This window comes from Ranitomeya imitator, chromosome 5 (assembly GCF_032444005.1).
Source record: "Ranitomeya imitator isolate aRanImi1 chromosome 5, aRanImi1.pri, whole genome shotgun sequence".
Classification (NCBI taxonomy): Eukaryota; Metazoa; Chordata; class Amphibia; order Anura; family Dendrobatidae; genus Ranitomeya; species Ranitomeya imitator.
Genome location: NC_091286.1, coordinates 62,354,201 through 62,369,709, shown reverse-complemented (window position 1 = coordinate 62,369,709; position 15,509 = coordinate 62,354,201). Strand labels below are relative to the sequence as shown.

General features: G+C 43.4%; 1 protein-coding gene across 1 annotated transcript in view; it reads right to left on the bottom strand.

Annotated features, from left to right (window-relative positions):
* Positions 1-15,509, bottom strand: part of LOC138681320 (uncharacterized) — a 115,990-nt gene that overhangs the window by 56,472 nt on the left and 44,009 nt on the right. Inside the window, exons 9-10 of the mRNA XM_069768730.1 lie at positions 12,129-12,240; positions 10,330-10,505 (exon numbers count right to left, since the gene is read on the bottom strand). Coding sequence (XP_069624831.1) covers positions 10,330-10,505; positions 12,129-12,240 — 288 coding nt within the window. The remainder of the gene's footprint in view (positions 1-10,329; positions 10,506-12,128; positions 12,241-15,509) is intronic.

Here is a 15,509-nt window from a genome sequence, read left to right as displayed (position 1 = left end):
AAACTCCCGCTGTGGATATATAATACCACATGTGCATGTAATTGTATTCATGGTAAAAATACCATAATATCAGGCAGAATGTGTCCCGGCCATTGCACAGCAATAATCCAGAAAGGCGCTGGATGACAACCACAAATGTGCTTAGTCCTGTGTATTGTGCAATTGTCCCAGAATTTTTTGTCTATGTTCACACGTTGCGTTTTTAAAGCGTTTTTTTCCGCAGGCAAAACCTGCTCTCTTGGCAGTAAGAAACTTGCTTCAAAAAAGCAGGTTTTGCTTAGTTTTTGTTGCATTCCTTCCTGTGCTTTTGTCAGGGTACATTGTCTCTTGTACATGCTGATAAAGTTAATGCATAAAAAAAAAATCTGATTCTACTTCATCAGGTTTTGGTGCCAAAAATGCAGCAAAAATTGATACCAATGGGCAGGGTCGGACTGGGGTGTCTGGGGCCCACCAAAGGAAGGGACTCTAGGGGCCCACCCCACAGCTATATGCAAATATCTGTCATTATAGCGGAGCATCAGCTGTAATTATAGCGGAGCATTGGCTGTAAAACACCGGCGGCTGCTACACATCTACTGTGTGCCCCAATAACTGGGATGTATAATTTCGGTAGTTTACATTAATGGGGTTCTTGGTTAAAACAAGTTATCACTCATCCATGGGCTCCACAGGATTGGTGATCGCTTAGGTCCGACCATTAGAAACTGCACCAATCGGAAAAATGGGGAAGCTTTATCCCTGACAGGACACTTTTATCGCTATTTTAAAATGCAGCCGCAGGTGGGATGTCTGACCGCAGCTCCATTCATTCTCTTTGGGGCATCCAGAAAAAAACAAGTGCAGCCACTGAGGGAATGAATATGGATCAGTGATCTAGTCGGACATGCCACTCCAGTCCAATGTGGATAAAAAGTTCCACATTTTGCTGAATGGGTCCAAGCAGTCAGACCCCCACCAATCAATATGTTATCACTTATCCTGTGGAGAGGTGATTACTTTTTTCCACAGGAAACCCCTTGTAAGTGCATCTCCGCCCCTGTGTACAAAGCATTAAAACTCTAATGGAAATAAAGAATCTTCTCCTAATTAATATCAGAGAGAAGAAATGACCGCCATACACAACACAATCCACTATACCAAGACCAATAATACCACATACAGGAAGAAATACCACCACACCATGACCAGACCACATAGTGACCGAATAATACTACATACAAGGGACAAATACCGCCACACCATGACCAGATCACATATTACCACCACATAGTGACCGAATAATATGACATGTTAGGGCAGCACGGTTCAGAGGTGAAGACCAGAAGAGGACGTCATCTGATGAAGATGGGAGGCGCCGGACCCGGACCAACAGCGGGAACGCCCCTGGGTGAGTATAATCTAACGTCTTTTTCTCATCTTTTAGAATACATCGGGGGCTTATCTACAGCATTCCAGAATGCTGTAAATAAGCCCCTGATGCCGGTGGGCTTACCTCACCCGCGATTTTGGGGGTGACAGGTTCCCTTTAATAAGGTGCCAGATCCTTGGCCCCTTTATTTAATGTCTCCATCATGGACCCCAATGTCCACCTTAATAAGGTCCCTATCCTGGGCCCCTTCCAGTAATAATGTCCTCATCCTGGGCCCCTTTATTTAATGTACCCTCCCTGGGCCCCTATGTCCGTCCCTATGGCCACTACCTTGCCCAACTACAGAGGGGGGGATTCTTCTCACCTTCTTGCGCTCCCCGCTATCCTCTTGTGGCTTCATATTTGGCGTGGTCGTTACAATGGCTGTCAACTGCAGCTGTGACAGGGCGCTCTGCTCTGTGACAGGCCGCGCACTGATGGCCTATCAAAGGCTGCAGGAGTCATTTAACAAAACTGCTATGTGACTTCAACACATGGTCAGTCACAGAGCAGAGCGCCCTGTCACAGCTGCAGCCGGCATTCATCTTGATGTGCGTTTTCGGCTCCAGGTTTTCATGGGCCTCGGGCGAAAGAGTATCAGTGGGCCCCTTTAACACATGCCACGATTCCTGATGCACAGATAAAAAAACAGATATAGTAGAATATATAGGCACCACACAGTGCGCCATACAGCATTATGGTCAACACATAGTGCTCCATACAGTATTACAGGCACCTCATAGTCCTCCATCCAGTATTATGGGCACCTCATAGTCCTCCATACAGTATTATGGCCAACCACATAGTCCGCCATACAGTATTATTGGCCCTATATAATGCTCCTCCATACAGTATTATTGGCCCCATATAATGCTCCTCCATACAGTATTATTGGCCCCATATAAAGCTCCTCCATACAGTATTATGGGCACCTCATAGTCCTCCATACATTATTATGGCCAACCACATAGTCCGCCATACAGTATTATTGGCCCCATATAATGCTCCTCCATACAGTACTATTGGCCCCACATAATGCTCCTCCATACAGTATTATTGGCACCTCATAGTCCTCCATACAGTTTTATGGCCAACCACATAGTCCGCCATACAGTACTATTGGCCCCATATAATGCTCCTCCATACAGTATTATGGGCACCTCATAGTCCTCCATACAGTATTATGGCCAACCACATAGTCCACCATACAGTATTATTGCCCCATATAATGCTCCTTCATACAGTATTATGGACACCTCATAGTCCTCCATACAGTATTATGGCCAACCACATAATCCTCTATAAAGTATTATGGGCCCCATATAATACTCCTTAATACAGCACATCATGGGCCCCCTGCTCCTACATACAGTATTGTGGGCCCCGTGCTTCTCCACACAGTATTATGCCCCCCGGCTCCTCCACACAGTATTATGCCCCCCGGCTCCTCCACACAGTATTATGGGCCCTCCGCTCCTCCCCACAGTATTACACCCCAACCAGCTCCTCCACACAGCATTATGCCCCCCACTCCTTCATACAGTATTATGGACCCCCACTCCTCCATACAGTATTATGCCCCCCCAGCTCCTCCACACAGTATTATGCCCCCCTGCAGTATTATGCCACCCTGCACAGTATTATGCCCCCCCCCGCACAGTATTATGCCTCCCGCTCCTCCATACAGTATTATGGGCCCTCTGCTCCTCCACACAGTATTACGCCCCCCGCTCCTCCATACAGTATTATGGGTCCCTGGCTCCTCCACACAGTATTACGCCCCCCCAACTCCTTTACACAGTATTATGCCCCCAGCTCCTCCACACAGTATTATGGGCCCTCTGCTCCTCCACACAGTATTATGGGCCGCCCCAGCTCCTCCACACAGTATTATGCCCCCCAGCTCCTCCATACAGTATTATGGGCCCCCCAGCTCCACACAGTATTATGGGTCCCCCAGCTCCTCCACACAGTATTATGGGTCCCCCAGCTCCTCCACACAGTATTATGGCCCCCCCTAGCTCCTCCAAACAGTATTATGGGCCCCCAGCTCCTCCACACAGTATTATGCCCCCCAGCACAGTATTATGCCCCCCCGCACAGTATTATGCCCCCCCGCACAGTATTATGCCCTCCCGCACAGTATTATGTCCAACCCCCCGCACAGTATTATGCCTCCCCCCGCTCCTCCATAAATTATTATGGGCCCCAGACATAAAGAAAAAAAAAAGTAAAATCTTCACCTCTCCCGTTCCCACCGCAGGTCCGCTGCACTCAGCGTCTCTCCGGCTCTGCAACGCTCAGGACAGAGAGGCTGAGCGCGCAGTGATGACGTCATCGCACCCTCTGCCCTGAGAGGTCGCAGAGTCAGAGGGCGCTGAAGACACTGAAGCTGCCGCTGGAGCGAGGAGAGGTATTAGAAGGGGGGCCCGATGCCAGCGCTGGCATCGGGGGAGCCCCTGGTTGTGGCGGCGGTCGGTGCCGCCAGAAGATTTAAAGGGCCCGCATCCGTTTTTTTTTCTTTCCTCCTCCTCCTCCTCTCTGGGGCAGGGCCCACCGGGCATTTCACCGGTGTCTCGGTGGGCCAGTCTGACCCTGCCAATGGGTGAAAAATGCTGAAAAAACGCTGAAAGAATGAACATGCTGTGTGCATGAGATTTCTGAAATCTCATAGACTTTGCTGGTATTGTAAAACGCAGCTGAAAATGTGAAAATTTGCATTAAAAAAATGCTCAACTCTGGTGTTGCAAGTATGCAATTTGCATACTTTCTGCCATATTTAGACTAGACTTGTCTGACTTCGCGTAATTCACCTACTGCACACGTCTAGTCGGCATGTGACCACATGTATGCAAATTGCATGCATGCGGTCGGTCATGCAGCCGCCCACTCCCGTCACCGGAGAATCTTAACAGGACACACACAGCGTGACTGCAGACTGGAGCCCACACCTAGACAACCCCTTTCAGGCCAGATGACAAGCTACTTATAATTCATTAGAGGACGACTCATTGTAATGAATGAAAGTCATTGGACTGGAATGTGAGCATTTCAGAAATTTCACTTTCAAATCTCATGGCAAAACTTAGCTTTATACTATTCTCTGTCCACCCACAGCTTTATAAAGCTCCGCATGCCGGCATGAGATCCTACATGACATCATTACACAAGTGAAGTGGGAACCTTCTCCGCACATAGTGAGGGCAGGAAGAAGAAGACTCGTATCAGCCCCGTTCATAAAGTAATGCAATATCCTAGCGCTATGCCACGATATATTATCCTGAGAATACCGTGATGCCCCAACACCTGCACATTACTCCAGACATACGGTTGCTTACAACAACCCAGACAATGCCACCACCATGAACTCCAGCCTTTCCATTCCTCTGTAACTAAACATTTCGATTTCTTTTGATACCAAGCAAAATTGCGGCCTTTACAGAAACCAGATCTAGTCCTGTCCCCGACCACATCCTGTTATTTTATGTAACTGACATGTGGCTATAACCTCTTGATTTATGCTCGCAATCCTTATCTCCGTCCAGATCTGTGCAATGTATCTGCTTTTTAAGAAAAGAAAGAAAAAAAAACCTCTCTTTAATCAGAACGTACAGCGGAGAATTCTCCAGGTCTGGATCTGATTTTCGAGCGCACAGCGGCAATTAACCCTGATCATCTGGATTACTTTCGTGCCTTTGTCTTTGAAATTCCGTCTACTCTGTGTTTGTAATATTTCATTTATTTAACATAAGTAACAATTTCAAGATGAATAGAAGGTCGGGAGAAGTGTCACTTTTCTATGTTGTCAAAAGAGTCGCTCTGACGGGAAGGAAAAACATCTCTGGTCACAGAAACGGCTCCTTGTCAAAGATTACCAAGTATTTAACCTGAACAAATACAAAATTCACCTTTTCGGCTTCGTGTTGTGACAGCAGAAAAAAATGGACAATAATTCGACGTAACATATTCAACTCAGGAACTGAGCAAGAATTCACCGGCCTCATAGCAAAATGAGGAACAGACGCCTCTCATTGGCTATGGAAGCTTTATCCGAAAAGGACTTTATGGTCCATTATATGGGCGAGTAAATGCTTTGCTAAAAATCGCTGAATCTCGGGTGTTTTTCCAACTTCCATGTTGAGTAGTGCTAACTTACACTTTATGGAGAAAGTACTGAGACACCTCCACATTACACTGGCTTCTATAATATCCCATTATAAATCTATAGGCATTGATATAGGCATGGTCTTCCCCACTTCTACACTTGGGACAAGGCTTCGCCAAGATTTTGGAGGTTCCAAGCATAAACAGTCGCACTCGAAGTTCTTTCAGAATTTTGCCAAGCGAGTGTTTTTTTTATTTTCAAAACACCAAAATTAAACAATTCACCGCAGTGGTGTAAGGTAACGTTTCGACCCGCTGGGTCTTTATCAACCCTTACTGAAAAAAACAAAAGAATTTACATAGTGTCAATCTTATGTGAGGAGATACATTAAATACACAAATATGAGGAAAAAAAAAACAGGAAGAGGGCATGTTCCCAAGTGAGGTACTGGAGTCCCGTTAGGGGCTGTAGGGAGGAAAGCCACAGCTGGGTGGAGTTGTCATTAAGATCTGAAGAAAGAATTAAGGAAGTGGCTAGTGTCCAGAATGAATGATTGGGTTTTTTTGGTTAATGGTGTGAAAATCTTTTCAAGAAAGATAGAAATTGGGGCTGAAATGGAATCCGTAGAAGCCACTATTGGGCGGCCAGGGGGATTCATAAGGGATTTGTGAACCTTAGGTAAGGTATAGAAGACTGGGGTGACAGGGTTTTGGTTCACTAGAAATGTAGCTGTTTTGGAGTCAATGGTGTTCAGGGCTAGATGTTTCGTCAAAACTTGTATTTTAGACCTAATCACTGGAGCTGGATCATGGGGAATCGGTTGGTATGTTGCAGTATCAGAGAGTTGGCGAAGAATTTCTTTAGTGTAGTCTGTGTGATTTTGAACAACAATTGCCCCACCTTTGTTGGCGGGTTTTATTACAATTTGTTTGTTATTTTTAAGGGACTCAATCGCCTGTTTTTCAATGGAGGTAATGTTGCGATGTGTAGGTAATAAACCTTTGTGGTGTTGGTCTAGAATTTGGCTAATGTCCCTGTGTATGAGATCAATGAAGGTCTCAGTAGCATTAAAGGAGCGTGGAGGGTAGAAATTGCTAGGATTACGTAAGCCCAGATTGGATATAGATATTTCCGGAGCAGGGCTCCCCCTGATGGAATGACTCTGTTCCTACTGTTTCATGTTCAAGTCCAAAGTATGTCTTCAGACGAATGTTTCTGTAAAAGTGTTGGAGGTCTTGGGACAATTGAAATTTGTCCCATGAGGGGGTAGGACAGAAAGACAGCCCCCGTTGGAGGATGGCTAGTTCTGCTGGGCTGAGAGTGTATGAAGATATGTTGAGAATCGAGTTGGTGGGTTTACCTGTGATCTTGTCGTCATCCGGTCTGTGGCGTTTACGGGCGGCCCTCCTTGTCGGTCTCCTCCTGTATACCGGCCGTGTGCTCTGGTTGGTTAACGTTTCTGTAAAAAACGGTTCTGAGAGGAAGCGCCAGTAGAGCTGTCGCTGTCTGTACTGTATGAGCCTGTATATCTGGGGTTGTAGTTTCTTCGCCAGGAGTCCGTATTGGTTGAATCCTTCCATTTGTATACCCAATCTTGGATGTAGTCGTCGGAATCTCTCTGAAATTTCACTCTTTTCTTGTCTTGTAGAACCTTGCGATCTTTCTCGATGGTTTTGTCTGTTTTAGTTTTCAGATTCTGCCACTCTGTGCTGGAGTTGAAGTCAGTTGTTCCTCGATTGAGGTAATTTTGCTCTCACATTTCCGGTCGCCCAGCATATCTATGGCGCCTAGTAACATGCTCCCACACACCACCACCGCAGATGCCAGATGCAGCACACAGATAGGTCTGTATACTCACTGCTATCTATTCCTCTACTCCAGCTTGCCTCTACCCTATACTTATCCCTGTGGCTTTCCTCCCTACAGCCCCTAACGGGACTCCAGTACCTCACCTGGGAACATGCCCTCTTCCTGTTTCTTTACTATGAGGTCAGTACCAACTGCCTTATAACTGCATTTTATATCCACCACCTGGCTTCGTTATGTTTTACTCTCATTATGATCTCTGTGGCTCATCAGTGCGACATCAGTGTATTACTATGATTTTGTGAACGTTTCTCTTTGCAACCTCTGTGAATATAGTTCAGTATGCATAGACACACATAAGTGCCAGTTTATAGCATTCTCCTCAATTTCTTTTGTATTGCAATGCAACGATTTGTATTTCACCACTGCAACTTAGGATACTTGTAATACCTAGAATCTTCTCCGGGAATCTAGTACCGTCATGTATCACATGGGACCCTGAGTGTTGCTGTCTGATCTTCTAGTGTATTTACATGTCTGACTTCTATTTATTGGGCCGCTGTATTTTCGTATTTGTGCATTTAATGTATTTCCTCACATAAGATTGACACTATGTAAATTCTTTTGTTTTTTTTTCAGTAAGGTTTGATAAAGACCCAGCGGGTCGAAACGTTACCTTACACCACTGCGGTGAATTGTTTAATTTTGGTGTTTTGAAAATAAAAAACCACTCGCTTGGCAAAATTCTGAAAGAACTTCGAGTGTGACTGTTTATGCTTCAGACTATATTTTGGTGGAATATTTCCACGTCCAGTCAGCACCACTATAATAAGCCAGAGTGCACGTCTTTTTCTTCTCTAAGATTTTGGAGGTGTCTATGGGAATTTTTGCCCATTCATCTAGAAGAGCACTTGTGAGGTCAGACACTGATTTTGGATGAGAGGGCCGGGATTGCAGTATACGTTTTAGTCCTTTCAAAAAAAATGTTGACGGGATTGAAGTCAACGTTCTGTGTAGCCAATCAAGTTTTTCCCCACCAAACTCCACCCAAACCTTACCTTTATTGACCTTGCTTTGTGCACCGGGCATATACATGCTAGAACAGGCAAAAACCTTTCCTAAACTGTTCCCTTAAAGTTTGAAGCATACAATTGTTTAAAATGTCTTACAGAAGTTGTCCATGCCTAACACTGATGGCCTATCCGTAGGATAAATGAAAAATGTCTGATCGTTGGGGGTGAAACATCCAGCATCCTCGATGATCAGCTGTTCCCGGAGTAGACGGCGGTAGGAACTGCTTAGTTACAGAGCGGCACAGCACAGCTCCGTCAATGGATTTGAATAGGGGGCAGATGTACAGTATCCGGCCATGGCCACTATACGGTTGATGGAGCTGTGCTGTGCAGTTCTGGCCGACACCAGGAACAGCTGATCATCTGGGGTTCCGGGTGTCGCACCTCCACCGATCAGACATTGATCACTTTTTCCAAGCATAGGCTATCAATGTTAAAGTAGTGGATGACCTCTTTAGTATGCCGATTCAATGGAAATAAGTGACCTAAGCTAACCTCTGAAGAGCAGTCCCATAGTATTATCCCTTCTCCATCACACTTTACAGTTGCCAGAATGCAGTCAGGCAGGTGACGTTCTCCTGGCATTTCCCAAGCCAAGACTGATCCATCACAATCAAGATGGAGAAGTGCGATCCATCACTGCACAGAACACATTTCCACTCATCAGAGTTCATTAACAGTGTGCTTTACACCACTCAATCCTATGCCTATCATTGTGCTTAGTGACGTAAGGCTCTTATGCAACTCCTTCTCATGTCATTGGTAAAGTGCGGTTCCTAGCAAGCAGAAAATCACCTCCCCACCCCCCAAGATAATAATGACTTTTACATATTCACATGCTCAAACTATCAAATAACAAGGAGCCGGTAACGTTAAGGGTTTGTCACACTTGGCAGAATTAATGCAGATTTTCTGTTTAGCGTTTTGGGCAGAAAATCAACAGGACAATGCCGTCACTGCTAAGTGGATGAAATTTTAGCAAATCCCATTTCCATGCCACAGGAATTTTCAGCCGAAAAACTGACTTACAGTGCACATTTGTCAATTTCTGATGCGGTTATGTGCACATTTTGTTGCAGATTTTCCTTACTGAGTGAAAAGGTAACGTCAAAATCTACAGCAAACCCTGAATATCGAGACTTTGTCATGGATTACCTGTGATTCCATAACAAAACTTGCCAGTTGTAAAACAAACAAACGAAAAACTGTTTTAAATAAAAAATGACGCTATACTACCCTCTTCTGGCTTTATAATCAGACATCCTGTCATGTGATCTTGTGTCCTCTGCAATCAATCAGTGGCTAACAGCAGTCACATAGTATTTTTTTTTGCATGTTGGTGTATTCTGCAGGGAAATCGGTGGCAAATCAGCAGCAAAATCTGCATGATTTCCCTGTGGACTTTTGCTGCAGAAATTTTCCAAAGGAAGCTTGTTGTGGACATCCAACAATAACGTGGGTTTCCTCCGGGTTCTCCGGTTTCCTCCCACATTCCAAAGACATACTGATAGGTAATTTAGATTGTGAGCCCCATCGGGGACAGCGATGATAATGTGTGCAACCTGTAAAGCGCTGCGGAATATGTTAGCGCTATATAACAATAAAGATTATTATAATAATAACACTTCGTAACACCTTAAGAGGCTGTGCTCATTTTCAGTGTTGGAGGCGGCATCATTTGCCAAAGTGAGTGACACCACAACAGAACCCTAATGGCAAGTTGGCCACTGTTAAAATACTGCGGAAATATAATAAAAAAAAAACTCCTGCTGTCGAAGAGGATTTATCTTCAGTAGTAAAAACATCAGATATACAAAAAAAACTGACATTTTATGAGGCATTCAGGTTTTCTAATGTGCTATTTGTTTTTAGATTTATTATTGTGATACTGATGGTGTTGTAACTTTAGTTTTAGATAAATAGGCTTTACTTACTTTTTTACTCAAGCCATAGATTTCTGCTGCATAATGCAATTCCTCCATAATGGTGGCAAGGTAATAATGAAATTTGGGGTCTTTTGGCTTCAATTTAATTGCTGATGCATAGAAAACTGCGGCCTGATTGAGGTAGTCCAGAGGAGACATCCCTTCTTCATAAGTGAGTATATCACCTGTAATGCAAAGATATATACTATTATATATATATATATATACACATATACAAATATATATATATATATATATAGCAATAAAGCTAATGTTTTACAATGAAAGCAGACAGCAGAAGATAAAGGTAACCGAATGATGTCTATTGTAAGAAGTTATTATTCCCCATCAGCTTTTCTTACTTGGTGCCAGTTACAGATATCAGGCGTTGTCCTCCAGCTTCCCTAGACCCATGAAAGGGAAATATGATTCATTATGGAGGGATAGATGTGCTGCCCCTGTTCTTCTCCATTACTAGATACGTGTCGGTTTAGGAGTCAGAGATACCAACTTTCATCTTAAAGGGGTTATCCCACAAAAAATGTGTCATCCATCCACAGAATGGGTACTAAATGTCTGATAGTTGGGGGCCACACTGAAGAGAAGTATGGGGAGTCTAAGCACCCCTCTATGTATAAATACAGAGTCTGAATGGAGTGCAGTCAAACATGCGGTTCTCTTCATAGTTTAAGGGCCTCATAGCAGCGGACCACTGATCTCTGCTCATTGCTGCTACAACTTAGAGAAGCTTTTCCAAAATCACAAGTTATTCTCTTCCCATAGGATAGGGAATAACTTGCTGATCTCTGAGGGACTGTCTGCGATCCCCAGCAATCCTCAAAATCTGGAAACCCAAGAATGGGTCTCCCCAGAGCATCTTCTTGAATGGAGCAAAATGAGCATCTCTGAGCTCCACTCCATTCATTACTAATGGGACTGACGGAAATAGCCGAGCATTCTACTCTGCTTTCTCCACCACTCTCATAGACAATGAATGAAAGCATTTGCATGTGTGATCCATTCAAGAAGGTGCTCTGCAGAGCTGTTCTCACTGTGGCTTCGGATCTTGGTGGTCAGACCAACAGTGATCGGCAAGTTATCACCTATCCTTTGGATCGAGGACATCTTGAGACTTTGGAAAAGCCCCTAATTGTGTCTTAGCGTTACGACTTTATTTATTGTTTTGGTTTTAGATTGTTCTGCCCTCGGAGAAGTGTAACAAATATCTAATGATTTCTACAGCAAAAAACATGACCACATTCAACAGCAAGTAGATCCAGCACAGTGGGAAAAGCTTGTGATTTTACACTACCCTCATCTATCCAACCTTAGTTGTTTTCCACAAACCCATTTCAATCTTACCTACAAAACCAAAAATGATCATTCTTTAAAGTCCCTCATCAGTGAGGAAAGATGGCCCACCTTGGCATTACCCTGGTAGTTATGTTCATACACCCATCGTAACACAAGTCATGAAGCCAAGTTGTCATGTCCTAGAGAAACGTCTTTCTCCATAGCACTGCCCACACAACAATGGGACCAATACATCAAAATTGGCATTACTGTCGCCAATCTTGAAGGCTCCTGAGTGAATCTGGAGCATTTTTGGATTGTCAGTGCATCATCATCTGAAATTTACACCAGTAATGAGATGGAATAGGTTTCAGCCATCACGATCATTTATAGTGAACCTTTTGGGCCACCACTGGTTCTGTCCTTTCCACTAAGCATTTTTTGCAAGGCTGGAGCAAAAGGATTTAGTGACATTTCACACACCCATGTTCATTTTAATTACACAGACAGTTCACCTGATTTAGGCAAGTTCTTCTCATAAAGACATATCTGTTCTTCTGCCTGACTGTGTAGCTTGTCGATGTCACTGCCATGGACAAGTTGAAGACTCTTCTCCCAACTTCTCTCCTGCAAAGATAATGTCAGCACAAAGCCATGGCTTAAAGAGATTCTCCGGTGATAAAAAGAAACAGAAAAAATGTAGAAAAGGTCATTATAAATTCCTAAATATCTTTACGAGCATACCCCAGTTGCACTAAAGCTTTGCGCTCAAGGAGTTTTTTGAGAAGTTTTTTGGAGCGCGGTCCACTTAGCAAAATGACCGAAAAATCACCCAAAAACCCCTTGAAAGACTCTTTCTATTCATTTCTTTTGAAAAACAACTTTGCTGTTCATTAGCTCAGTCGTTTTTCTTCTGCTTCAGGCTATGAAAACGCCTGATTTGACAAAAAAAAGTGCATGTCACTTCACTGAAGAGTTTCCTGATGGAAAATGTTGCAAACTAGGCACCGTCCAATAAAACAGGTTCCAGAAAGCACTTGAGAAAAAAAAATGCAAAAATGCTTGAAACACTTCAAAACCGCTTCAGGAAACATTTAAGTAAATGGAAAACTCCCACAGAAAAATCCAAAGGTGGAGCATTTTTCTGAAGCAGTCTACAATAGAAAAATGGTTTTTTTTTCAACACCTCAAAAATATTTAGTGGGCATATACCCTCACAGAAACCTGTTCTGGAATGGCAATAGGTACCTGTGAGAATGAGCAATAGGAAGCTCTTCCTCTTCTTTTTATGAGCAAGAAGATGTGTTCCCAATGGATAATCTTATCTGATACTGGAGATAATAGGATTGCTGAGGCAACAAGAGTCTGCTGACACTGTGGTCTGCTTTATGGGATCTAACACTATAGATACCAGGGGTCCTGAGGTAAGAAGAGGCTGCTCACACTTCTGTCCACCCTGTATACCTGATCTAATACTATAGATACCAGGGGTCCTGAGGTAAGAAGAGGCTGCTCACACTTCTGTCCACCCTGTATACCTGATCTAATACTATAGATACCAGGGGTCCTGAGGTAAGAAGAGTCTGCTGACACTGTGGTCTGCTTTATGGGATCTAATACTGAAGATACCAGGGGTTCTGAGGTAAGAAGAGGCTGCTCACACTTCTGTCCACCCTGTATACCTGATCTAATACTATAGATACCAGGGGTCCTGAGGTAAGAAGAGGCTGCTCACACTTCTGTACACCCTGTATACCTGATCTAATACTATAGATACCAGGGGTTCTGAGGTAAGAAGAGGCTGCTCACACTTCTGTCCACCCTGTATACCTGATCTAATACTATAGATACCAGGGGTCCTGAGGTAAGAAGGGGCTGCTCAGACATCTGTCCACTATGTGTATGTGATCTAATACTGGAAATACCAGGGGTGCTGAGGTAAGTAAAGGCTGTTCACCCTGTTGTCCACCCTTTGGGTGGAATTGCTAGTTAGTCTCATTCACTTTACTGGAGCAGAACCAGACACAAACCATAGACATAAGTGAAATTGTTTGAAACCAGGCATTTTTTTAAAATGCTATAAATCCCCCTGTGACACTGAGTCGGGATACAAGAAATCCGTGGTCAAAAGCCAGGAGTCGTCACTTTATGGCTTAGTCTTGTAACAATCTGAGGTCAAAACACCAAGAAGATAGCGGATCAGAGCAAAGGGGTTAAACAGACGGATGGTCAGAACAAGGTTCAAGGCCAGGCAATGAAAGATCAACAAAGAGAAAACAAGGCACATAGAGACAACCACCCAAAAACTGAATGTAGTCTGGCAGAGGTCTGGGACTAACAGCCCAGTTAAGTATCCTAGCAATCACCGGGGACAATTAACACCTGGAGACAGCCAGCACTTCCCAGTCTCATACTGGACGACCGAGCTATTAATCAAAACAGAGACAGCTCATCGCGCCCCTGGGCCATACTGGACACTGAGGTGTCAATCAAAGTACTGAAAGCTTCAGCACACCCCTGTACCAGATTGGACTGCTGAGCAGTCAGTAATTGTGACACACCCTTAATAAAATAGGCATGAGACCGTTTCTAATAAATATGATTCTTTGTGTTTAACGTATATATTTTTATTCCATTCAAAAATTAGAGAATGAAGAAAATGCTTCAGGAAGGTGAAAATGTTATTTACTTACATTTTCATTCTGTGGTTCTGCCATTCTTCTCAGCTCATGCAGAAGAGAGGAGGTTCTCATACATTCCAAATTACAGGTAACAGGACTCGCTAAGTGGTCTAAATATGTCAAGCATGTGTAACGGAGCAAGGGGTCATGCAGCCGTACGCAACGATGCATTATCACATTGTTTTTTATAGCTCTTGTTAAATTTAATGAAGTTCACTGTAGCAAGTCATGAAATGTAATAACTCTGCTAACCTAATACATATACTTTCTGCTACTCAGATCAAAGGCAGCCTTTATACAGGAGTAAAAGATAAGATTTTTCTTAATAGCCTCTAAATCTTAACTCTTTAAATGCACTAAATAATTGAAATTCTATTGAAACCCCCGCAATGTAATAGGATTTACTTTTAGTATGGTGATAAAGTTTATTACAGGCATTATGTTTGGTTCATCAAAGAACCATATAATGCAAAGAGGCTGGAAAGTACAATAAAACAGTGCAAGGGATCCTTTGCACAAATATTATTTTAGCATATTCCTTCTATTCACAAATTATAGGAAAAATACAATAGATATGGAGGAATAATACACTATAATGTGGCAATGTGAAAAATCTTTTGCTGTGATATAATAAAAGATATTTCAATTATTTTGTATTGGCCACTGCTGTGGTGCCCTTATTGATTACCCTGCCCAGCAACTAACTTTCCTTGGCACTGTAGAGCAGAATGCTACAGGGGTTCTCTAGGAATACAAAAATAAAAGCGAAAATGTCATTGTATATAAATTCCTAAATAAACTTACCGATAATTAGCAAATCACACTTGCTTTGTCTAGGGGGTAACAACTGTGGTATATCAAAATCGCTGCCGTCAGAAACCTGGACTAGAATAAAGAGCATATGAACATGTACAGTAAGAAGCCCCATGTAGAAAGATATGGTTGCAATGTACATTCTGATACAATACTGGAGAGGTAAGAAGTGGCTGCTCACCCTGTCTTTCTGAATCAATACTCAATATACCAGGAGTGCTGAAGTAAGACGAGGCCGCTCGCACTGCTGTCCACTCTGTCTTTCTTTTCTAATACTGGAGATACCAATGGTGATGAGGTAAGAAGAGGCTGCTCACACTGCTGTCCATCCTGTGTATCAGATCTAATACTGGACATAGCTTGGATGCTGAGGTAAAAAGAAACCGCTCAAACTGCTGTCCA